At 36.7% G+C, this 24551-nt stretch overlaps 2 protein-coding genes across 2 annotated transcripts in view; one reads left to right on the top strand and one right to left on the bottom strand.

Annotated features, from left to right (window-relative positions):
* STX18 (syntaxin 18) overlaps positions 1–24551 on the bottom strand; it is a 540575-nt gene that overhangs the window by 376745 nt on the left and 139279 nt on the right. The window lies entirely within an intron of this gene.
* STK32B (serine/threonine kinase 32B) overlaps positions 1–24551 on the top strand; it is a 150770-nt gene that overhangs the window by 72967 nt on the left and 53252 nt on the right. Inside the window, exon 4 of the mRNA XM_052681669.1 lies at positions 8279–8452. Coding sequence (XP_052537629.1) covers positions 8279–8452 — 174 coding nt within the window. The remainder of the gene's footprint in view (positions 1–8278; positions 8453–24551) is intronic.

Raw genomic sequence — 24551 nt, 5'->3', positions numbered from 1 at the left:
AGTCCAGTAGAGGTCCATTAGGATGGTTAGGGGTGGAGGCATTCAAGGCCAGGATGGGCAGGGACAGGGACAGAATGTGGCAACCCTGCCCATGTCAGGGGGGTTGGAACTGGATGATCTTTAAGCTCCTTCCCAAACCAAAATATTCTTTGACATCATTTTGCGTGCAAGGAAATACCGGGGGACTGTTAAGTTTGCAGAAGAAAGACCCAAAGAAGATAAATTTCAGGGGAAAAAAAAACTAATTACAGTCTTCCACTACTCAAGGGGGTGATGATGATGACATAAAGATGGCAACATTTACAGATAGAGGAAAAAAAAAATTTTAGAGGCGCACACTGAAAAAGCAAGTGACACAAATGATATGGTACAGCAAGGGGAATCCCAGCTGGACATAAGCAAAAACATTTCTCTTCAAATTTTGATGACTAACCAGAACAATCTTATTGCAGAGGCTGGAAAATTTTTATCCTTAGAAATTCTCTAAACTCTGCTGGATAAGGCCTTGTGCAACCTGACCTATGTTTGAAATTATCCCTCAATAATGAAGTAAAAGATTGAACTTGTTGGCTTCCAGAGAGCCCCTCTGACCTAAACTATTTGTGAGTCTTTTTTTTATGTTCAGTGAATACAATTCAATAACAATATAAAAAATGTTATCTCACTTGACTATGTGTCTTATGCAGCCCCTGACTCTAAGCTCTCCACTTCCACTCTAGAGGAACCATCTGAACAGTACGAGCATTTTCTAATACAGAAAACCAAAAAATTGATTACATGGTTTCTCTACTATACTGGAGAAAGCAACAGAACACCCACAGTTATTAGCATAACCCATAACTCAAATGACCTTGTCCTCAGTTAGCTCGCTTTTTCATAGCTTTAGTTAATTACTCTTCATTGTGTCTTGCCTGCTGTGTGGTAGCAGTGTTCCTGGCTGAGATAAATGTTGAGGTAGTGCACGTGGCAATGAATTGTTTTTCAGACTAGAGAGTTTGTGGCCTCTTCTCTCATCCTCCTGAAAAGAGAAAATAAGTTTGTGTAGATGAATAATAAACTGACTTTAATCGACAAACCGATATTAATTGATTATCTTATATAATTGGTAATTGATTATCTTATATAATTGGTTATATAATTATATAGCATTCTAAATGAGTCTCCAACATATTTCTTTCTATCTTTCTTGAGACAGAATTTCCTGGCACCTTTCAATTTTATTTCAGGCTATTTTTTATGTAGACAATTTTCTTAGCTGTCCCTTTTGGTCACATCTGATCTGAATAGAATTTGATAAGGTATTTCAAATAAGCATAAACAACTGATTTTTATTGAAGAATCTTTCTGTTCTCAGAAGATTTTAACATAATCTTGGAAGGTATCTTTTACATATTTATAAAGGAAGTAATCTTTTGGTTTCAACAGCATTTGGAGAAATGACTTTTGTTTTTCTGAGCTTGAAAAGTATTTCCATTTCTTTGCAACAGTAGGATTCTATTAAATATTTTGCAAGCACAAATTGCAAATTCCAATAACCAGTGCTTACTCTTTTTCCAGAAGGGCAAAAGAAATCTGCAGAAATATAACCAGAACAGATGTTTTGAAGGAACATTTCAAACATTCTTTCACAATACTTGCATGCTTGTGTTTACAATGTTCACAAATCTTGTGTTGTTTTTCTCTTGATATTTGTCTTTGTCTTGGCAGTGAACACAAACGTGACATTTCTTTACTCAGTTTGAACGTCTCTTTATGAAATAAGTATTTGCTTTTCCCCCTCATGGGAATATAATGGATATAATGGATAGAATGGATGGGATATAATGGATATAATAGTTTTCATTTTCATTTCAATAGTTTTCATTTTACCTTTTCAACACAGGCGAGTTTGTAACGACTTGAAGAATGAACAGAGTTGTTATTTATGGTGCTCATACCTATACTTAATACACACTTACTTCTATAGCAGCCTATACTATGCCTACATTATACTATTCCATACACATAACAAGGTGTTTTGCACCTTTGCTTTACTTTTCTCTTTAGCTGTTCAGTGTAAAGATATTTGTCAAATGCCAAATTATTCAAGTCTTTAAGTGACTTGAGTGTTCTTGACGTAAGTGTATGTTTTCAGTACAGCAAGTCTTGGGTGGCCCTACTACTGCCAAACAGTTGATGAGAATAATTCTACAACATAGTTACACAAACTGGACTAGTGAAAAAACACAACAAGGCAAACATGAAGAAATAATGATACCATGAGCAGTAACTATGTCTAATTCTTACATAGGCACTTTGCAGCAGAATCTTTTTAATCACAGGGCAATATGTTACTTGTTCGTGGTGAGGATGTAATTTGCCTACAACTTCACAAATTCATTGGTGATATCTTTGAATATAAAGAAGTGTTGTACACCAACCTATACTTGAATGTCATAGAAGTTGATTTTAGCAATCAACCCAAAATTTTAGATTAAGATTGCTAGTTTTTAGCATACAATCTTACTAATGATAACAAAAAAATCCGTAGATTTAAAGGCAAAAACAGTGAAACTTTACTAATTTTGTAATTGTTCTTTATTATATGCTCAGATAAAACCTGTTTATGTTTCTCTGTTAACTGATACATACACCTTATCATAGACTACCAATTAACCCTTTTTTTTTTTCAACTGTTTGACCTTTTTCAGGAATACTAAGACTTTGTGTTTTACTTTGTAAAGGAAAGATAAAATGTTGATTTTCTATCCTTAAAAAACACAAACAGGACAGCACCAACGTACTAGAACTAACACTGTCTCCAGACCCACGTGAGAAATTTCCATGAGATTCCAGTAGGCAGCCTAGATGCAGCCACATGATTTCATGGAAGGAGACCAGTCTGACCAATTAATGAGTTTAAACTGTTGCCTGCCCCTTCTTGGATAAGGTGAAGTCACACATGTTAGAGATGAGTTTTCCTTTTTGGAGTTTGTGTTTGAAAGGTTCCTCAAGGCTTTGCTAATCCAGGCCAATATTGAGCAGCTCTACAACAGATATTGACAAGAACTCACAGAGGCTACCCTGTGAAGCAGTGAAACACATGGTCAGGTCTTTCCAAAGCCACTGCATTTCTTGTTTTGACTGCAAAATTAGGAACTGGTGCACTGTTGCAGTTCTGTGCTTTGCATTACTATGGGGTTGAATACCCCATTCCTAGAAGTGTTCAAGGTCAGATTGGATGGGGATCTGGGCAGCCTGCTCTAGTATTAAATGGGGAGATTGTTGGCCCTGCATGTGGCAGGGGGGTTGGACATTCATGACCTTTGAGGTCCCTTCCAACCCTGGCCATTCTGTGATTCTGTGAAAGAGAACTTCAAGCTCTGCTACATTTTATCTGCTTTTCCAGCGCACAGAAAAATCTGCAATCATTGAAGGCTTCATGTTGTTAAAAAAAATTACCTCCTCCTCTTAAGGCTGCCAAGGGAAAACCAGAGAATGATCCTTCTTTAAATTTCTAATTAGGAGCAACCAACACTAAATTGTTTGTCATATTCAGTAAAGAGCAGAGATCTCATCTGAATATCTGAACTGTTCGTGTCTTGCTTTAACTGATCACCTTGGATTTATGAAGTTTGGCATTGGCTCAATGATGCAAATTTTATAACGTGTTTTTTACTCTTAAAATTGTACACAAAATATTAATCATTATGTCTTTTCCTCTGGAAAAAAATTGGATAGTGGGTGTTTCATCTAGAAGGATTTCTACAAAAAATTACCCCAGCTAAATACGATGGAATATGAAGGGGAAAAGTTATCTTAATAATACATCTGTAACTGCCTTTGTGGAGAGACAGAGATACAAATAACAAATAAAACTATGATATAAATGCAATAAGAGATATTATTAAAACAAATATACAGATAGAAATAAGAAAACTGATATAACTAACTCAGAACGTGCTCTGTTTAAATTTATTTCCATGGAGGATTTTGTTCAATTGTAATTTATCTTCCAGTCTGAAGATAATAAAAAATCCAATTCACTGTTGCTAGGGGCATTATTATTTTATCTTAATTTGAAGAAAGCTTATTCTAATGCATTAAAACTTTTCTTCAAGCAAGGGGAAGCAGAGACTAGCTCTGTAATTAGAATTGTTATCCTACAACAGGCTCATGACACTACTCTAAAAAAAAAAAAAGGAAAAGAAAAAATGAAATTTACTCTAAGACACTTACTCTTTCATTTCAGAGGAGTTTAAAATCTTGGCTTTACAGAAGAAAAGTAATATATTTTACAGTAATGTAGTACTCAATACTGGTCACAAGGCTGTAATTCGTTCAGTATTTCTCAGCTACCTGGTTAACATTAAAATCCAAAACAACCTCTGATTTTACTTAAAAACCAATCAGCCTTTTTGAATGTCATTTGCCTTTGATCAGATAAGAAGCTTGCAGAAGTAAAATTACTGTGATTACTCAAAAAGCTAATCTCTAGGGGGCTGATTTGCCACCAGCCCCTCCGCAGCCTGCAGCAACAGTTTCAGAAATTCATTTTTTCAGGTGGCTAATATTTCACTTGCTGTCAATTTCAATTCTTAGACCAATAAATCAAAACCACTTATTTCTTGAAATATTGAAAAGCAGGAAGCTAAAAGGGAATAGCTCATTTCTTGTGTAGAGAATGAATATTGGATTTGTGTAAGGTAGATAGACAGAGGACAAAACTGCTTGTGATCATGACAAACAAAGCTGGTCAGAAGGTGATATGCCAGGTCCTGAGAGTCCTTAACACACAGCACAAGCCACAGCATTTTGGACTACCCAGCTGCACAGTGAAATGTGGAGCAGCTCCTGCTGTGCATTCAGCAGCTTAATAACATGTATCTGCAGGAGCTACTTAGTGGAAAAGCAATCAGCTCCAGGGGCCTTCTGCTGTTTGCCATGTCCATGCCTTCCTCTAGGTTGTAGGAGCATCATTTCACTGGAATAAATTCATCTGCTTTCCAGAAAATCTCTTGGAATGGTCTTATCTCCAGCACTTTTTATATTACTCTGCTCTGATCCAGATAGTTGGAGAAATGCCACCCACACAACTGTGAGCCAACTGGATCAACTGTGCATGGGAAATACTATTATCCATGGCTACACACGTATGATTAGCATAATGATGTGTGTCAAGTGTGATATAATTCAGCACAGGTGAAAATGTATGCTCTGCATACTACACATATCCATTTATAGCGTCTTTAAACTTATCCAGCTCTCATCTTAAATACACAGCACTTCTGACAGGATCAGTGGTCACCACAGATACATATCACTAAAAGTGGAAGAAAAGTCTGGCTCCAAGTGAAAGAGAGGAGAGTCAGAGCTCTGCAAGAGCTGTGCCTGGGCAGACATCATTCTAGCTTGAGTGTCTACATAGAAGTGTCCTGTTTGTCATTTACAGCTTGTTACAGATGCAGGAAAGCTTACAAATGCTTCTGAATCCTGACTTGGTTTCATTCTTATTTCATCTGTTTGGATTCAGAATGTGTTATTCTAGAGCTAGAATCTTCTCTGGAAGCCTTATATTTTTCTTTTTCAGGATTGTGCTTACCTTAACATGTTCACCTGATAGTGGGTGCTCAGCTGATACTAAATGATCTGACATGTGCCAGGGCAAAAGCCATCTCTTATCATCTCAGTCTGGATTCCTGTATGTCAAACTAAGATCCAGAAAGTCCTGCAGCACGTTTGAGTACTGGAGGAAAGCATTATACATCTCCATACTATTCTTTGCTGTTTTCTACGTATTTTTCTGCATATTTCTGTGTTGTTTCTGTGTTTCTTGTGACTCCCAAGATAGATGGGCCTCTATTCTGATGCAGTGTTGTTTCTCTTAGGTTGCTGTGGAACATGAGTAGAAATAACATGCACACTCCTGAATCTCACTGTCGGCAGACAATATATAGTAGCATTTCCTGCCAATAATGGAATGGAATAGGGTAACAGTTCTTCCCAGTTCTTATTTTTTATCTCTCTTTTAAATCCTAGATGATTCACAGTTGCACCGAAAGTTTACTTGGGAACATAGCACAGGGCCACTATTCCCCCACTCTCAATTGCAAGAAACTAGAGTGCCTCAGCAGAAACACAAACTTGGAATGAAAATCCCATTCCATCAAGTATTATCAATTATGTACATGTGGAGAACATTCCACATTTATTCCTGAATTGCTCTAGTAGCACATTTATCTTGAGTACACTTTCAAACACAGTAATTATTTTCCCAGAAATGGCAATAGTTGTTGAAGTTAAAACAGAAGTCAGTCCTTATCCAGACTTCATCCTCAGCCTCACAGTCACATTAAAGAAATTACTTAGGACATTATAATTCTTATGATGAGAGTGACATCATATTTGTATTACTGGCATATAATCATGTGATTCTAGACACCATGAAAAATCTTTAATTCTGGACTAGATGCAGTATTTTATTTATAAATTTAAGTAGAATTTTCAATCAGTGCCTTTTTATTTCACTTATTTTTCCTTTTTATATGACACAAAAGGGAACCAGACAAAATCTACTCTTTACTGAAGTAGTAGCTGAAGAAAGAAGTTAACATTTCTGATTACATCTGCTCAAAGCTACAACTACTTCATTTAAAAATATCATTTAAAAATAAAACAGTATCAAAAAAAGAAAAAGAAAAAAGAAAAAAGACCATTAAATATAACAATGTATTTAGTCTTTCTTTTTGCAATTGCTCCATGCTCAGCAATGCACAACATTCAGACTAATTTGAATATAATTGAAGCTTTCTCTTTTCAGTGCTTGTGTGCTGAAATTCTGAGTCTCTGGAGGTGAGCAGATACCTTGTGCCAACCTCTTTATGATTCTGACATACTGAGAAGTAAGCTTAATGCAAATAAAATGGCTTTCACCTCCCAGCATTTGAAAGGCATACAGGAATGTAACCTAGAGACACTTGCTTCTCAGATCTGTGCTCAGAAAGAATAGAAAACATTTAAATTCATAACAAACTATTTGTGACAATCTTAAACAGTGTCTCATTTCAGAAAGTGCAGGCCTGAGTGCAAGGAAAACCATTTGTAACTGTCAATTAAAATAATCTACTGTAGACTTTTCTGGACGTTTTTTCTGCAAAACTACTCTTTTTTTTTCATTTCCTTATATATTTTATGGCTCAGAACAACTGAATCTGTAGCTAACATATATTACACAGCTCATGGGATAAAAAATGATGGAGGAGGAACTATCATCCTGGATCACCTCTCAGCCTTTCGTATTCATGTCTGATGTAAGCTAATATAACTTCACAACAAAATGAATTCTCAAACCAGTGTAAAGTGACTTCATATTAGAAATAGGGTATACACCATCCTCCATTTGGGAAATCTAAAACACTGTGTCTTAGCTGCATTCAGAAATGAAAACCAGTGAGTTTCTATCAGTTTACTTAGATTGGAAGAAAATAGAGTGATGGCAGATTATCCAAGGTAAGTAGAAACAGATGGAAAATCCTGCTTACCCGAGCACAGTGTGCACTACACGCTGGCTGGCTACACTCTTGGGTTTACAGGATTTAAATCAGACCAGAATTTGGCCCTCCTCATATTCAACGTGCAGTTCTGGGAAAGTGTTCAAAAGAATTTAGTTGGTAATCATGAAGGCTCTGTCATTTTGCAAGATGTAAGTTGCAGGCTGAAAAAAATATATATTGTTAAGCAGCAAAATTGCAGTGTTATTTCTTGTTGAATTTGGAGTTATGCTAGAAGCTATAGAAAATATTCAGCTATAGTGCTGTGTATATTTACTGAATATGGAATAAACCACTGTGACAGCAGCTCTTGATCCTGCAAAGTTATCTTCCATAGGTACTGAGCTACAGGCAGATACATCTAGTATCAAATATGTTTCAATGTCTTCTATTTTATTGCTTCTATGTAGTAAGCAATTTTGCTGACTGAATGTCTACATGGTTATTTTAAAATGTAGAAAACTAAAGAGTATTTTAAATGCAGTTTATCAACATTAAAGTGCTTAGTTATGGTTAAAACACTTCAGATACTTGTGCTGCAGTGACCCAAGCTCTGCTTGGACTCGGAGTCCTACAGCAAAGAAAGAAAGTTTGGCCATGGAATTGTACTGCCACACTGGAGAAATCAGTGTGTGCCTTTTGAGCAAATCATGAACTTGCCTTGAACAGAACTACTTCTGAGAGCTATCCTAGAGCATGCTGCAACTGCTTCTCTGATCTGAAATCTCAGCTGTATTTCCTTCTTCCAGGTATTCCTTTCAAGATGAAGAAGACATGTTCATGGTGGTTGATCTCTTGCTTGGAGGAGACCTGAGGTACCATTTGCAGCAGAATGTTCACTTTAATGAAGGAACCGTCAAACTGTACATCTGTGAGCTGGCACTTTCCCTGGATTATTTGCAGAGATACCACATCATTCACAGGTGAGAGAATTTCATTTCAGGGACGGGTTGTTTTCTGTTTGCAAACCGAAGGAATTTTATCACGTATCAGATTACATCTAAATACATCACCTAACATCCTTCTGGCTGCTTTTAATTTCATTTTGATTCTCTGGATCCTCAGTTCTCCTGAACACAAAAAAGTTGTAAATTCAGGGCAACACCTTCAGACAACAATGTGAGGGAAAGGTCAGAACATCAAGTGCTAGGAATTAGTGACTTTTTTTGCTTGCAGAATCTGCACTAGGTTGATGAGGGGTAGGAAAGGTGGAGAAATAAGAGAAATAGTAGAAATGAATTGGATCAGGAATAGGTGTTGTGTCCTTTTTGCATTTCTTTAATTACAACAACCTATAATTTTTATTGCTTAATGGATGGCAATCATAATATTTATGTCAGAAAGTGTGTCATGTATTGAGGCCTGTTTGTTTTCTATCTGTTCACATGAGACAGTGAGGTAAATTCTTTTCTGTATTAGTGTAGCAACTGTGAAGTTTTGTTTGGCTCAATCCTCTATTTCATCCTTTTATGCTAAATTCAGGATATTTCTCCTTGGTTTGCACTGGCTTAAACAGAAAAATTGTTTTATTGCATTGCCAAAGCTGGATGTGAGATTCAGAGAGCAAGCGGAACTGAACTGTGCCATAGATCTTTTAGTGACAAGTACAGATTTCTTCAAATGCTTTAATTGATATTCTTCATCCTATCTGCTCACCAGAGCTGCCTCATGATTTTGTAATAAAGTGATAATAAAAAGTGTGATCTGACTATTGAAGAGGGAGTGTCAGTACAAATTTCTCAGACCTGAGGTACAGTGGTAGATGTGTCCTCTGTAAACAAAACTGTACAAAACAAAATCCAAGAGAGCATTGCAACAATTTTTTTTGCTTGAAATAAAAAACATACAAATGTTGCAAGCATTATTGTGCATTTCTATGTATTCTGTATACAGGTTTCTTTACCACTGAATAATTTAAAAGTTAGGCTTGGAATTTCAGTTGACCTTTGTTTCTATGACTTGAAGAATGTTCTTGGTGAAAAACAAATTGATGAGCACTTTTCTCACCTTCATTTTAATGAGACAGTTTATGTAGATAGGCAAAGAATTTGTAATTAAAACTTGTATTTTATTACAAGCCTGGGACTTAAATATGTTTCACAGAATGGTCTTTGAAAGTTGGTGGATGTCTTGAGGGAATGAGGGGTTAAATTTAAATCAATGTATCTGTAGTTTTTTTCTTACATGACATGCATTGCCATGATTCAACTGAGGAATTGGGCAAGACTGTTCTGTTCTTTTCTGCATTAATTTATCATGGCTGGTAAACAATTTTACTGAATTTCCTGTTTTGCACTCATTGTAGTGCAGTGTAACATCACTGACTTTAAAACCAGCTGTTGATTTGCGCCCAGGAAGGCAGGAGGAGTGGGGATCCTAGCTGGAACTGTTTGTGGGCATTTGGTGTCAATTTCCAAAGATGAGGTTTTGCTTTCACTTTATGTTGGCAATTTTTACAACATGAGACACATTAAAATAACTGGTTTATATGCTTTGGTGGTTCTCACTGGCTATTTTGTTAGGACTGTTTAGGATGTGAAGGATCTGACTCTCCCATCCCACTGTGCTACTGGGGAGAAACTGAGACCTGAATATGGCACTTGCACTTCACTGCTTTCTGCCCATACCACCCAACTATGGTATAAGGAGCATTTTGGCTCTCACCTTCCCACCATGTCCCAGAACACCTCAGATGATCCATGTATCAGTGAAGGAATTATTACCTCAGGAATATCCATCACGTGCCACTGTCCCCCTGCCTTCAGCTATGGCAGGTCTTCAGCTGCTACAGACCACTCCAACAGGACTGGCACCTCTGATTTCAGTTGGCTAAGGAGCTGAGCAAACAATATTGCCATATGGAAACATGTTGATGTTGCTTTACTGCTGCAAACACCCAAACTCAATCACAGATTAAACCAATGAGCTCGCTGGCATTTATACTCAGTGGAAGCAGACCTCAGCATTGTCAGTATGACAAAGTCCTTCTAGTCAGCATTCAGGAGTTAACCTATGAAACTGTATTGGATCTTTCACTTTTAAATGAGCATGTTAGTAGCAAGAACAACAACAAAAAAAAAGCGAGTCACAGAGTCACTGAGAGAGCCCACTACTAAATTTTGTCTGTGCTACAAAAAGTGGTTGAATGATTCATCAGACTGGGTAGGTGGATTTTCAAATCATGACATTACAAAGAGCTGAATATATGATGTGTGAGTCAGGAACTAAACTTCTCAATATTTACAGATGTGTGTGAAATGTGTACAAGTTTCCATTACTATTGTATCCAGAAAAGTGACAGAAGGTATTTTTAAGGATTAGCCTGCAGCCCTAGGAATTTACTAGAAAAGGAGGTGAAAGTGAGGGAGATAGGAGCTATAAGGCACGTGTGAATGGATGTATGAGTGTCTAGGTAGGTGCTATGCCAGTTCCCTTGAGAGTCAACATGCAATGCCTCTGCACTAGCTGAGGCAGTTTGTTACGTGTATTTTGAATGTGGCAATTATTTCAGGAATACAAGTATTGTTTCTGCAGAGATAACTTTAAACATTAATTGTGCAAAAGCCATTATTCTTCAGTTTTTTTCAATGAAAATTGCAAATTAATTGCATATTTGTATATAAATCCATATTTGCCAAGTAAAATCCTGCAAACATGATTTTACTTGTTATGTCACAAAAGAAAATGCTGCATTGCGTGTCTCTCTTGCAGCTTTGTTGTAAATATTTGCAATTAAATAGATGTTCAACCAGAATTATAAGCACTTTAAAAAAAGAACGTGATAAGTTTCAAGTTATGATCTGAAGATTACTCTGGCAAATTTTTCACTTAACACTAAATTAATATTGAGATATCTCTATTAGATACTGGTAAAACTACATCACAAACTTATATTTCTCACAGCTTTGCTAGAATGATGTTTTTTCCACGTTTTTAAAATTTAAAACAAATCATTAAAAACCTGGATGAACAGCGTTTCTTATGGACCTTTGGATCCAGTGCACACAGAATGGCTTCTGACAGTTCACGTAGTCTCACTTGCTCTCAAATATTGGATCAAATCTGGCACTCTGCATGAGCTGACATCAAGTTTCAGGACTGTACATCTGAATGTATTCTTTCCCTTGCTGCCTGTATAATATCAGTGAATAATATATTGGACAGAAGTTTTCCCATCAAAGCCTGAATGAACTTATTTCAGACTTGAGTAACTCAGCCTCCTCCTTTCACAAATGTTTCTGTTCATAAATTTCAATAAAACCACCTGCTTCCTCACTGAAGTAAGCTGCACAATTTCATTCAGTTATTTCTTCCACCAGTGGCAGTTGTGTCTCCTAGGATGCTCTTGCAGCCAGAGCCTTAGCTCAGAGCAGCACAGCTCCTGCTGCCCAAGTAATGCACCCATACTGATCACATCAGGTTTTCTCTTTCCAAGTGGGCAAGTGTTAACTGCATTGCCCTTGCAACTCTACATCACTGCTTGTTTCCTTTAGTTTCATCTGGTCAGAAAGGAAGCTGGCTGTAGCAAGTGTCTGGAAAGGAAATTGCAGTAACTTTACATCATCATTTTGACATACTGGACTCTATGTTTGATCTGCATACCCAGTTTGTTGGTTTTTGTTATTTCAGTAATCTTTTAAAAATGTAAAATAATTTGTGTGTGCATACATAATGTAAGTATACAACTAAATCTTAGGTTGAAACACAGAATTGGTTCACGTAGTTCAGGCAGAAAATAATGGAACATGGTGACAAATGGAGGATTATGTGCCATTCTACCAAGCATCCTGCTGCAAAGTAAGGGAGTTTTGCTACTAAAGGCGAGGCCAGATGTACTGTCCTGTGCAACACTACTAGGCTGTGTTGTAGTGTAGGAATTTCATGTTCATCACCAGTGTGTCCTTCAAGGTGTCCAGTCTGGTGAAATAGGGTAATACATCCAAATGAATGATGAAATCCTCTATCTTTCATAGTGTAGTCTTTCACTCACAAGACTACTCTCCAGAAATAAAAACTCTAATTTTAAATGTTCCTTTCATAAACTGTCCATTTAGCATGTAAGAAGTAAATAAGCTTTCAAAATGATTTGAAAACAAAGACTTCTTGCTTTGTTGATTTTTGCAGATGTTACAGATAGAATGGTGTCAATCTGGGGCTTATCAGGACAAGTTTCTTACTAGGACATAGTTTCATACAAATTTCGGTTCATATTTCTAATCACTTTTATTAAGAAGAGTAGGCAATAGATTCTGAAGTAGACAAACTGGAAAAAAAAAACCAACAATCGTACTGTGACTATTATTCATACATACTCCAAAGGATCATGACGAGTCAAGAGGTCTGTTCACTGATTTTTTTTTCTTCTGTTTCCCCAAGTCTCTTCCATTTCTTTGTCTTATGTTCTTTAAACACGTGCAAGCCCACATTATTTTCAAGGACGAATTGCAGAAATTGCACTAGAAGTTATGTAAAGAGAAGCAAATTAGAAAGGATATCAAAACCAGCTAAAACAAATGCTATGCAAATACAAGGCACAGAAAATCTGCTGAATGCTTATGAGCTAGCACTGATCAAAAAGAAAGACGCTTACAAATTCTGTGCACAAAAGGTATTTGAATTTTACTTGAGTCATTAAAAAAAGAATTAGATATCACCAGATATGAATAAGCAAAGGACAAGCCTTTCAACTGTAGAATGGAGTTCTTTACCTATGAGAACAAATTACTGTTACAAGTTTGGCAAGAGTATAAGATAGATGATGGATAGATGAGACAGTATAATGCAAACAAATAAAGTTGATCTGAAAACACAGTGAGATTTCAATATCCATAGACTGGATGACTAATGAAGAATGCCTGTATATCAAAGAGCTGAGATGTGTGGTGCCCCACCAAGTGATCCAGTCCTGCCACTGGCACTGATATACTTCTCTATTGTGGACCTAGCGTGCTCTACATTCATCACTCAGGGAAAATACCAGAAGACACCCACGATGCCTTCTCCCTTTTCATATTCCATAGCTAAGACATTCACCCTGCAGTCAACAGAGGACTGTTCAGTTCCTTGCAGTTTTGAAGTGAATAAATGAAGTTGACTCTTGGTCCTTTCTTTCATCCTCCTTCTCATTACTGAGAAGCTGTAACAGTGTGTTAGCATGAAATATTTTGCTTAGTCAAGGAAAACGCTACTCACAAACCTCACATCATTTAAAATTTAGGTGTCTAATCAAAGTTAGGAAAGGGAAGATCTGAACCATAGTCTGAACTGGGCCAATTATCATTAGCTAACAAATTTCCATTAGGAAGGACAATTGAAACTGACCTTGTCCTAGCTTTTTGCGCTGTAGAGAGACTAACAGAGCAAGTGTTCCTCATTAACAAAAAACCTAAAGTTTTGTCACTGAAATTGTTTTTTTTTACTTGTTTCTCTTTTTAGATACAAACACAAGTAAGTGCAGATATGATGTACAACTAGATATGGAGGAAGAAGTTACATAAGAGGGCTGATCTGAAAGTAATGCCTGTTGTTTTGTTATACCACCTCACTATGTCAGAGGCAGATGTTGGTGGTATGGCAGTAGAAGCTGAACCTTCCAACCAATATTCCGTTACATTTTGTTGCTGTGTGACAGATGGCAGCAGGGGGATAAAATGTTGTCTGACAAGTGCAGATGAAAATAGGGATGTTCTTGAATTCCTCTGTGTGAATTAAATGGGACTCAGTGACATTCATCAGCGCTTGCTGAATGTTCATGAAGACCTAAAAGCAAATGTGAGCACAGTGAGATGTTGGGTGGTGCATGTGGTGATAGCAACTGTGCATCGCCTCTACTGGTACATATTTCTATGAGTACAGCTTGCAGGCTCTTGTCCACTGCTGGCATTGAGGACAGCATTAAGTGAGTGAAAGAGAACCTCTAAATGGCTTTTGGGGTGACTCAAAAGAGTAAAAGATCATTTCTTACAATTCTGAAGCAACCTGTGAACCAGAAATCACTGGAAAGAAGTAGAAACATAAGCAGTAACTGCTGATGATCGGGCAGTTATGGACAGCACTGAAAAGTTTTTACACCAGTAGAACTCAGTCCCACTGAATTTTTCATTCTGTAGTAGTTTCACCTCTAAGGACGTACAGAGATAAAGGCCAGGCAAATTTGCATTCTCTGTCATGTCATGAGGTACAAATGCAAACGGATAATAAAAAGTTGCCAGGGAATTTCCTTACCATAAACTTGCTGCTGTAGTTAAGAGTGATAGGCAGATATTCTGGAGATGTCAGCATGTCCACTACTGCCGTAGGCCCAGAACAAATTTTCTGTGGAGCGTGCTCGAAGGGAACCCATGAAGTCCATGTAGGACATCAGCCAACAGTTAGACAGTTCCATGCTCTGCATCTCCCATTTGTCAGTCATTGTGGCAGCGCAGCATATTATTGTGTTAGCTTTTTCATGTATGTCTGTCTGCTAGAGGACTTTCACAAAACCTACCTGCATGTCAGTTCTGGCATTATGACTCTCCTATGAATTGTATCTAGTTTCTGAAGAGCACACACTCTTTTAAACCAGCTGCCATCACCTGCCTGTGTTACTGCTTTTTCTCTTCTTATGGGTTTCTTTAACAGTTGTTTCTTATTAAACAAACTTTATGTAAGAGAAGTTTTATGCTAATTATTCAGCAGGACATATGGTATGTATCAAAATACTATACATATTCTTCATATCCACATATCCAATTTATCACCCCATTCATGGATAATGAAGTTAAATGGTTTCCTTTCTTCCTTCTTTTCTTGTCTCCTCAATATTACAATTCTGAGCATGAATCAATTTCTTAGATCCAAATGCTGAAGTAGGAGAGCTAATAGAATAGAAACAGAGCTGTATATTCAAGATTATGTCAAATCTCCATCCACAAATATTACTTGGTTTATGCTATTTTTCTTCTTTATGAAATTGCTATTTTCTGAAGTGAACTAAGTGTGTAAGGCATCTACTTGCTACTCCTGTGTACTAGCAAGGGTCACTGTGTTGGTAGCATATTGATGTTTGCTAATAGTCTCTTAGAAATTTCATGATATCACTGCTGTATACAGGTATATTCTGTCCATAAAAACAGCAGATTTGTATGCAGTGTGCCTGAGGTTTTTTTTATCTGTATCTGGTATATTTGATTAAAGTATTTAGATGGAGAGCAGGAATATGGAAAAAGAAGGCTGTAAACTTCAGGCTGAGCAAACAGAAACAGGTGGATGATTGCTTCTTTCTGCTATTCTGACTTTAATGACTGTATCATTTCTTCAGCTTGGATGAGCAATACATACACAGAGTGTTCTTGCATTCCCTTGGAAATTTCCTTATAATGTAAGCTACATTTTAATATAAGGCAAAATGACAGAAAGTGCAAATGGCAAAAAGTGCACATTTACATTAATTCTTCATGACTGCAGTATTCTTATAGCTCAGGAACTGAGAAGATTGTTTGAGATGCAATGGAAGACATTTCCTTAAAGGATATTGCCAATTTAAGCATCCTTCTCCACTTAAAAATTCATTCAGCAGCTTTCAGCACACCTTTGATATTCCACTGCACTTTTTTTTTTACTAAACTGCTACATGGAGGAATGAGAAAGAGGGGAAGTTATAACAGTGATCATCTAATAGAGTATTGCATTTTGAAACACGTGGAAGGCAGGGCCTGTAATTAAGATACAGATTGCCAAACACTTAGTTCTGCTTCCCTTTTTAACTCTTTTGTTTTGCGTTTTTTCTCAACACGCTTTATGGGTGCTCTTCAAGGCAATTCTCTAGAAGTTTTTTTCAAATGTACTTGTATCTTCTTTGTTCACTCATTAATTTCTTCATCTTGGTATGCACATGAAACTTTGGCACAGTTCTGGTTGCATGATTAAGAGTTGCTCTCTAGTCTAATGATAAAAATAGTACAAAACATCAGCTTCTCCTTTTCTTGGTTCACAGTGACTGCTCTTCGTTTCATCACGTTACTCTCTGTAAGTTTATTTCAGTTATACTGCATATTTGACACTTTTGTGTATGTGGGTTGGAGGCACTTTAAAAGTATGAGTTTTTTACAGTAGAAATACGTTCCCTCTTCCTATACGATATTGTCTATTTTCCACTCATAGATTTAGCTCAGATTATAAATATTTTGTGGTTCAAAGTTCAAATTTTTCCATGGTTTTATTCAGGTCTCTACCCTGTTAATTTTTAGTAAAAACCAGCACTGTTCAAAATCTCATCTTTCTATGTAGTTGTTATCATTCAGTATCCAGTGATGTGCCATGCAACTGGAATGATGAAAGGCCTCATGAATTATTAAAAAAAATAATAATAACAACAACAAAAAAATCGTGAAAACACTACAAGAAAAATAACAGAGCAGGAGACATCCATTTTTAAATAGTGTAAGAAAAACAAACTGGTCAGACAGTCTTGATTTAAGCTCTGGATGTCTGGTCCCTGAATTCACAGTAAAAATGGCTGAGGTTTCAACTAGCTGCTCCTCAGGAGACAGTAGTAAGGGAAAACAAAATTGAAGATAACAGGTGCACCTGAGTGTATCAAGAAGAAAAAAGATATCATGTCCCTGTTCAAGAACTTGCTAGGGAATAACCAGGGAAGGGATAAGAGAAACAGTTTTCTCTGCAGATTTGGAGGAGAAAAAGGCAATCTGGGAGTTTCCAGAGATTAGATAAAAGTGGGATATATTGACAGAAACTCCTTTGTTAAATGTGGAGATGGCCAGAGAGGATCCAGGAGCGCTGAAGAAGAAACTGGGGAATGCAGAGCATGGAGTAGTGTGTGGGCAAGGGAAACACAACTGGGAGAGGGATTGTCTCTGAAACTCCAAGTAAGGAGCGAGCAGCAAGAGTAGAGAGAGAGAGGCACTGTGAAATGGGGGAATGATTAAGAGGCAAAATGAGCAATACATGTTGCTCTCTCAAGATGCTAAAAAAAAATTAAAAGTTGGTCTTTTTTAAAGCATCAGATCATAATATCTACTCAATATGTTTTGGATGTCCACTTCGAATTCATATTGATAAACAGTAACTGACTTACTGTTAATAATCAATAACAACTAGTAATATAGTAAGCAAAACAATTAAGCAAGACTTGCTGAGGAGAAAATCTGTTGCCAGAAAGCTGTGTTTCTCAGCTTCAATGCTAATTAAATGTATTAGTTATCTAGTGCTCTGCCTTTAAAATCTACAGGGACTTGAGATTCTGCAGAATTTTCCCTTGGTGGTGATTCTTCAACTCTCATCTGCAAACCAAGTGTCAGCCACAGAAATTCTCTACAGACAGATGCTGATGCATACATATGGACTTACACATGTATACAGAGTTGAACACTAATTAAAGTATCAGCTTATTTCCTTTAGTCCCAGAGTATCTCCACTGCTGAAATTAAGAATTGTGAGCATGTAGGCAAGGGCATCCATTTCCAGTCAACAGTCCTTCATCCAGTCTTTATTATTTGACATTTGCTTTTGGAAGAAACAGAGTCAAAAAGTTACAGCATAGGAGATCTAAAACTGAGAAATTGAGTTATGCCTTTGTTATCTAGATTTTTGAACACATGCAGCAAGCTGGTGTAACTCTTTAGCTATTGAGAAGAATGGTGGTGTTCAGTCATTACCTGTTCTTCCCTCCTAAGGAATTCTGGATTACCAATTTCCTTCTATCAGACAAGATTTTATCTGCCGGGGATGAAATATATCTCCAGCTGTTTAAGAGCAGTTCTGTGTGGCAATGCCAGGTCCCCCAGCTGCCACACATCTGGGCTTGTGATGGATGCCCATCTGGAAGTGAGTGAGGAACCAGCAGGCTCCATCCTCAGACATTTCTCTATTACCACATCTATTACTAAGAGAAGGCCATGCAGAGCTTCAGTCACTCTCACTGCAAAAATGGTGAAGATGTTTTATTTGATGGTATTTGGTAAGAAAATCGTTAACCATACATATGGCTCAATTCATCATGCATGAAGGATTGCACTCTTTGTGGTGTGAGATGACGTCAAACGAGACAATGAGTGCCAGAAGCGTGACTCCTGCAAGAGGCTTAAGTACCTGCCTGTGCTTCTGTGATAACATGTTACAATAATTTGACTCGAGAACATCCCTAGTTGTTTTCATAATCCTGTGCTGCGTGCTAAATGTTTCTGATGTTTTTAAAAACTTATAACTTATTCCACGGTTCACCAAGATCTAAATGCAAGAATCTATATTTAAATTAGTTGTCTGAGCAAGTGGATACCTATTCAACACAGCCAACAGAATCTAAATAGATATTCAGCTCATCAAAAGATAGATATTTAGTCAACTGAATCTTTACACTCCAGTGACTGTATTGTCTAGGCATACATTCACTAAAAATGGAAATGTAGCCACCTACTTCATAATAGCATCTAATACAAATATCTTGAGTTGGATCCGATTTCAATTTTCTCTGAATTAAGTGGCAACTCTTATAATAATTTCACTACTAAACATTACTGTAACAACAGTTTATCTGTAGAGTCTTGTCTAAAACCATCTTCACATCACAGTATTCTTGCCTAGTAATCTTAACTATGATGGTGTTACTACTGCCTCTAAACTCAAGTAATATCGCAGATCTTTTGTTCCTTATCCAGATCAATCAAGAAGTCTTGGAATAATTAGCTGTGGGATTCCAAGCAATATGTAGTTGACCTCTTAGATTTCCTAAACATGGAAAAAAGAAAAGATTTCCTAAAAAGGTGGTGTATTTGGTCATCTCTATCCTGTTTAGTCCCATCTACTCTAAGCAACAATCTTCAAGAGTATGCGTATTTATTGTTGTGGGATTTTCTTTATAAGGGTTCATCCTTAGAATCATCCAAAGCTATTCTCAGAATAATTATATAGTAATTTACTATATAAACACCTAGGATAAAACTGTCTATGTTACAGGTAGAAAAGTGCCATGAAATGTTTGAAATGTTAGATTGGGTGGAGGGAAGAAATGCAGCACAAAATCTGGTATTTACCCTTCTGCTTCATAGAGTTAATACATCTGTTGGTGTATTTCACAAGAAGACCTGCCAGTTCAGGTAGCAGCGGCTCAGGTTTTTTAATCTTTTACTGAATAGGATTTTCTTTTCAGGCACATTTCAGCCTGTGCTATTGCAACTCACTTTTATGTACATTAAATCTGTAAAACCAAATAGAATGGAAAGCATCCAAAGGATGTCAAAGCTCACTTGAGTGTGGAATGTATTCAGACTCCTCTCTGTGTATCTTCTTGTTGAATGTATCACAGGGTCTGAGATGGTCATTTTGATAAATAAAGGACTAAATACTTAATACTTTATTAAGGAAATGATGATGATAGTGAGGGTAGTGGGGAACCTGACATTCATGCTAGCATTTGGAGTTTCAGATTAGAAAGAACAAGACAGCATCACTTGCAGATATATGATTGTTTTCTGCTCACAATTCTATAGCCCTTCTCCCTGCTATGTTGTACTGCTGAAACTCAGAGCAGCAGAAAATGTTCCTGATGGGATGTTTCACTGCTGCCTTGAAGAGATGACTACCCTGGCACTTACTGGCAACCTGAAACCTTAGGATTTTCCTTTTCCTGTGCATGATATACCATGCCATCAGTGTGGACTATTGTTCAAGGTTCCTCTCAGGCATCCAAAAATGCAAGTGCTCTAGATACAAGGTACATCCAGCATTAGCTCTATAAAGCGTCTGTAGTAAAGGAAGGACTTTTCTGTTGTTGAGTCCTTCAGGGAAAATGAAAGCTAACCACCGGATTGCATGCAAGTCATTTAGGTTGGTTAATGCTCACTTAGAAAAGAACCTCTGTAACCACAAGAGAAATCCTGGGTATCACAGTGTGGGTTGTGTAATGCAAAAGCTCAGTTTATACAGCCGCCATGATACAGTTTTTAAATATTATGGTGTGCAACATAGACGATTCAAAGTATAGGTTCATGTATTTCTTTGGTCAGATCTTTATAATCTTTATAGCATATAAGAATCTTTATCTATTATTATTGCAACTGCAGATAAACATATGTTCTGCATTAAATATTTCTATTTTAATCTGGTTCCCATGCAAGTTCAGGAGCCAAACCTGTCCAAAGAAGACTTATCTGTCTGTACGTACTCAGAAAAGCAAAAGGCTCAGTATAAAATTCATGTTCCTTGGCCTGTTATCTTCAACCCATAATAACAATAAATACTGCAATTATTTCTCTAATCCATACTTGAAAGTGTTCCCACTGGCTATACAGACAAATGAAGATTTTATTACTGCCACCTATTGTTACAAGTAGAGAATTGAACATATTTTCATAATTGTAGTTTCCAAATGGAAAAATAATTGGAAAATAACAAGATTGTTCCAGTTGAAGCATTTGTAAATTAGCATGTTTGGGTTGCTTCCTCACTAGCATCATTTTAAGAGCTATAAAAAAAAAAGACTATTGCAAGTGATAAGAAAATTTAAGTTCTTCATGGACACCTGCTAAAATGAAGCATTAAGCCGAAAAGGAATGCTTGGTACTAGAACACTTGGCATCAAAGTAACTTGTTTCCATAGATATGACAATCCAAAATCTGGATCTGGGTGTCCATACTCACTTTAGAGGTAAATTGAGAAAGGTGGGGGCCTCAGAGACCTTCACTAATGAGTTTTTTACATTTATTGTATGATTACTGCAGCAATTATATCTTGCATGTGCATCAGAGAATGGTTTTGTTTCCAAACAAGATAGAAACGTCTTAATGGGAAATGGTGATAGAATTCTGATTAGCATCATATGACTGGATGCTACCAGATAAATAGTTGAAAGCACTTATGGATATTTTTTATTCATCCATTCATTTATTTTCTGAACTAAAGCCTTGGAAACTGGAATTGCAGAGAAAATACAAAATTTAAAATAACACAGAGAAATTTAAATAGTAAAGCCCAATTAAAAAAATGGTTTATTTTTGCAAGTCCTACCAAATTTGGAGCACTTAGATCTCACTGGTAATGTGTCACAGTTTGTATGATAACAAGCCCACATATTTCTGCTTGGTGCTAAGTATATTATTTGAGGCTGAAATATAGAATCTTGGCAAAGTTTTTTCAGTAATATTGAATACTTTTCAGGCCTTGAAATGTTTACTGATTTTTTCTATACAGAATTCTGTATGATTGTATTAATTTTTAAATTTAGTTTTTGCCTTTGTGAGTACTATGAACATGCAATTAAAATATTTTACAATAGTTAAAACACACCGATAAAATAACAGTTCCTTACCAGTTGTAATGTTTGTTAGTCTGAGTCTTTCTGCGGGGAAAGGAGTGAATGTTTTTAAAGATATCTGATATCTGTCTGCCCATATCCACATTCATATTTTTTTGAAAAACAGCAATCAGTAGAAACTTCTACTGGTATTTGACGATTCTGAAGCTCTATTTGGAAAATCACTGCAAAACTATAAATTTGTCTCCATGTCTTACTTGGAGTCTGAAATGCAAATTTTTGAGATTTTTTGTTTCCTCGATGGAGATAGGACTGAATAAATAAGTTCCATTGGGTAGAGTATAGACTAGCTAATACTTTAGTTTTTTGACATTTTGGACTAGAACAGCACACTGTAAGCATTGCCCTTTGACACTGTTTACAAGTCTCCAGAAAGTTCATATGGAAATGGTGGAGTTGACTGAGTCAATTATTTCATCCTTTATTTCTCAGAAGATAAATCAATGCATGCACACCCTGGTGCTAAATAACAGTTTATTTTTCTTTCAAGCAGAACTAGCAAATCTCAACCGTGCAAGTTTTCTCTCTACTCAAGAGAAAAACAGCTAAAAAAGGTGCATACTTCTTCCCAGATCTATCATGATCCACCACCACACATTCTCAACTAATTTCCCGTTCTACTGAAATCTTCAAATTCCAAAATTACAGTGATTCACAGAGTCACATCATGGTATGGCATTCATTAGAGCAGGAGCAGATGACTCTGAAGCTCTTTTTAGGAAAGGACAGTACAGGGCAGTGATTACTAGTGGGAGCTAAGAGAGGGGAATGTGAACCAGCAATCAGAATTGCTAAAAGTCTTTAATTCCTATCCCTCTGATAGGAAGTAATACCATTGTTTTAAAACCAGTATTTTAATACCATTGAGTATTTCTTGAAATAAGGAAAGATGTTGGTCAGAAGCAAAAACCAGTAAATTCAAATGCCTAGAGAAAAAATATTAATATAAGAAATAAGCTGTATAATTAAGAAAATAGAAGAACTTAAACATTTATATTTAGTTTTTCAAGATTTATCCTATAAAACAGACTGTTAGATAGTCAGCTCTAAAGAGAAAAAAAAACAAAAAACACAAGAAAACTGTTAGGGATTAAACAATATCTACTGGGGCCAGTTTAGTCCTTCCATTGACTTCAAGAGTCTTCGGATGTTGCTTCCTTTGTATCCTTATCGAAAATACTACTTTTCTGGCAATACTACTTTTCTGAAAGAGTGGTCAAGCACTGGAATGGGCTGCCCAGGGAGGTGGTGGAGTCACCGATCCTGGAAGTATTCAAGGAATGTTTGGATTTTGTGTTGAGGGACATGTTTTAGTGAGTACTATTGGCAATAGGTGGATGGTTGGACTGGGTGATCTTGAAGGCCTTTTCCAACCTTGGTGATTCTGTGATTCTGTGATTCTTCTGCAAGTGTAAAGTACTTTTAATTTGTTAAATATCTAGAGACATGATCCCAAGGAAAAAGTCTTAGCATTCTTCAGGGACATGAGCTGCAATACAGTGAAGTCTGTGATACGCATACAGATTTAGGTCCATCACATCCAGACTGAGGTGAGCATCTCTAATGACCATGGAGTTTTGTTATCAGGCAGTAGGCATTCCCACTGCCCCTGGAGGAGGTTCATAAGCAGGTAAGGTAGTTTATAGGAAACTATTCAGTTCCTACTGCCAAACTGTAAGGCAACAATAGCCCTTTTTACTCCCTGCAGAACTCATCTATAGAAATAGGAAACATTAAGGTTGGAAGGAACTTCAAGGGATTTCTAGTCCAACTTCCAGCACAAAGCACAATAGAGTGCAAGGTCAGACCAGGCTTTCTAGGGCTTTATGTCAGGCAGGGAATTCACACCCTCTCTAGACAGCTTGTTCCACTGCTTAAATGTCCTAACTGTGGTTGTTTTTCTTTGTAGCCAGTCTGAACCTCTCTTGTTTATCTTGCACTTGTTCTTTGTATTCTAGTTTCTGTCTTTTGAATAAAAGTATGTTTTCTGTCAATTCAAATGAAAGCGGATGGAAGTGTATTTTAAATATGTAAGTCTTGATTTCATGAGTTGGTAAACAAGTGAGTTTTTTCTGTAAGTTATCCTTGGTTAACTTGGTTTAAGTGAATAGTTGAAAACTCACCCTTCCACATTTAGAGAAAAACAGATTTCATTTAAAAGTGAAAATATCACTAATGAGTCACACTAGTAAACTGCTATCAACTGAGATGCTCACAGTTGTTACTGTGGGATTTTAGAAGATCAGGAGAATGAAAATGCAACAGTACTTTAAATTCTGCTTTGAGCCAACAAGGCAAAAAAAATCCATCAGTCATAAAGGTGAAAGAATGTACTTTGGATTCTGATTGATACCAATTAAAGGATTAGAGGTTATTACATACGTAAATTAAAACCCATTCAACATTGTTATAGTTGAAAGCACTCCTCTGATCATATTAAAAAGAAGCCTGAACTGGAGATGAATAGCTGTCCCTTTGTTAGAAACAAAACAACATATAAAACCTTTTGATGTAATAAAGAGAAAATATAGGCAAAAGCAGGAATTTACAAAATTTTAAATGGCAGAATCAAAGACAGTAGTCATTGTATGTTTGCAGAATAAAACAGATGGGCAGTTAGTTTTTCAGTTCTGTTTAAGAGCAAGAATAAACCTTGCATTCAACATAATTGTTGAAGTATTTCAAAACGATGAAGAGAAGCTAGCATCTGCAT

This window comes from Tympanuchus pallidicinctus, unplaced genomic scaffold (assembly GCF_026119805.1).
Source record: "Tympanuchus pallidicinctus isolate F22 unplaced genomic scaffold, pur_lepc_1.0 scaffold2, whole genome shotgun sequence".
In the NCBI taxonomy this organism is placed as follows: domain Eukaryota; kingdom Metazoa; phylum Chordata; class Aves; order Galliformes; family Phasianidae; genus Tympanuchus; species Tympanuchus pallidicinctus.
This window is presented reverse-complemented; position numbering and strand designations above follow the sequence as displayed.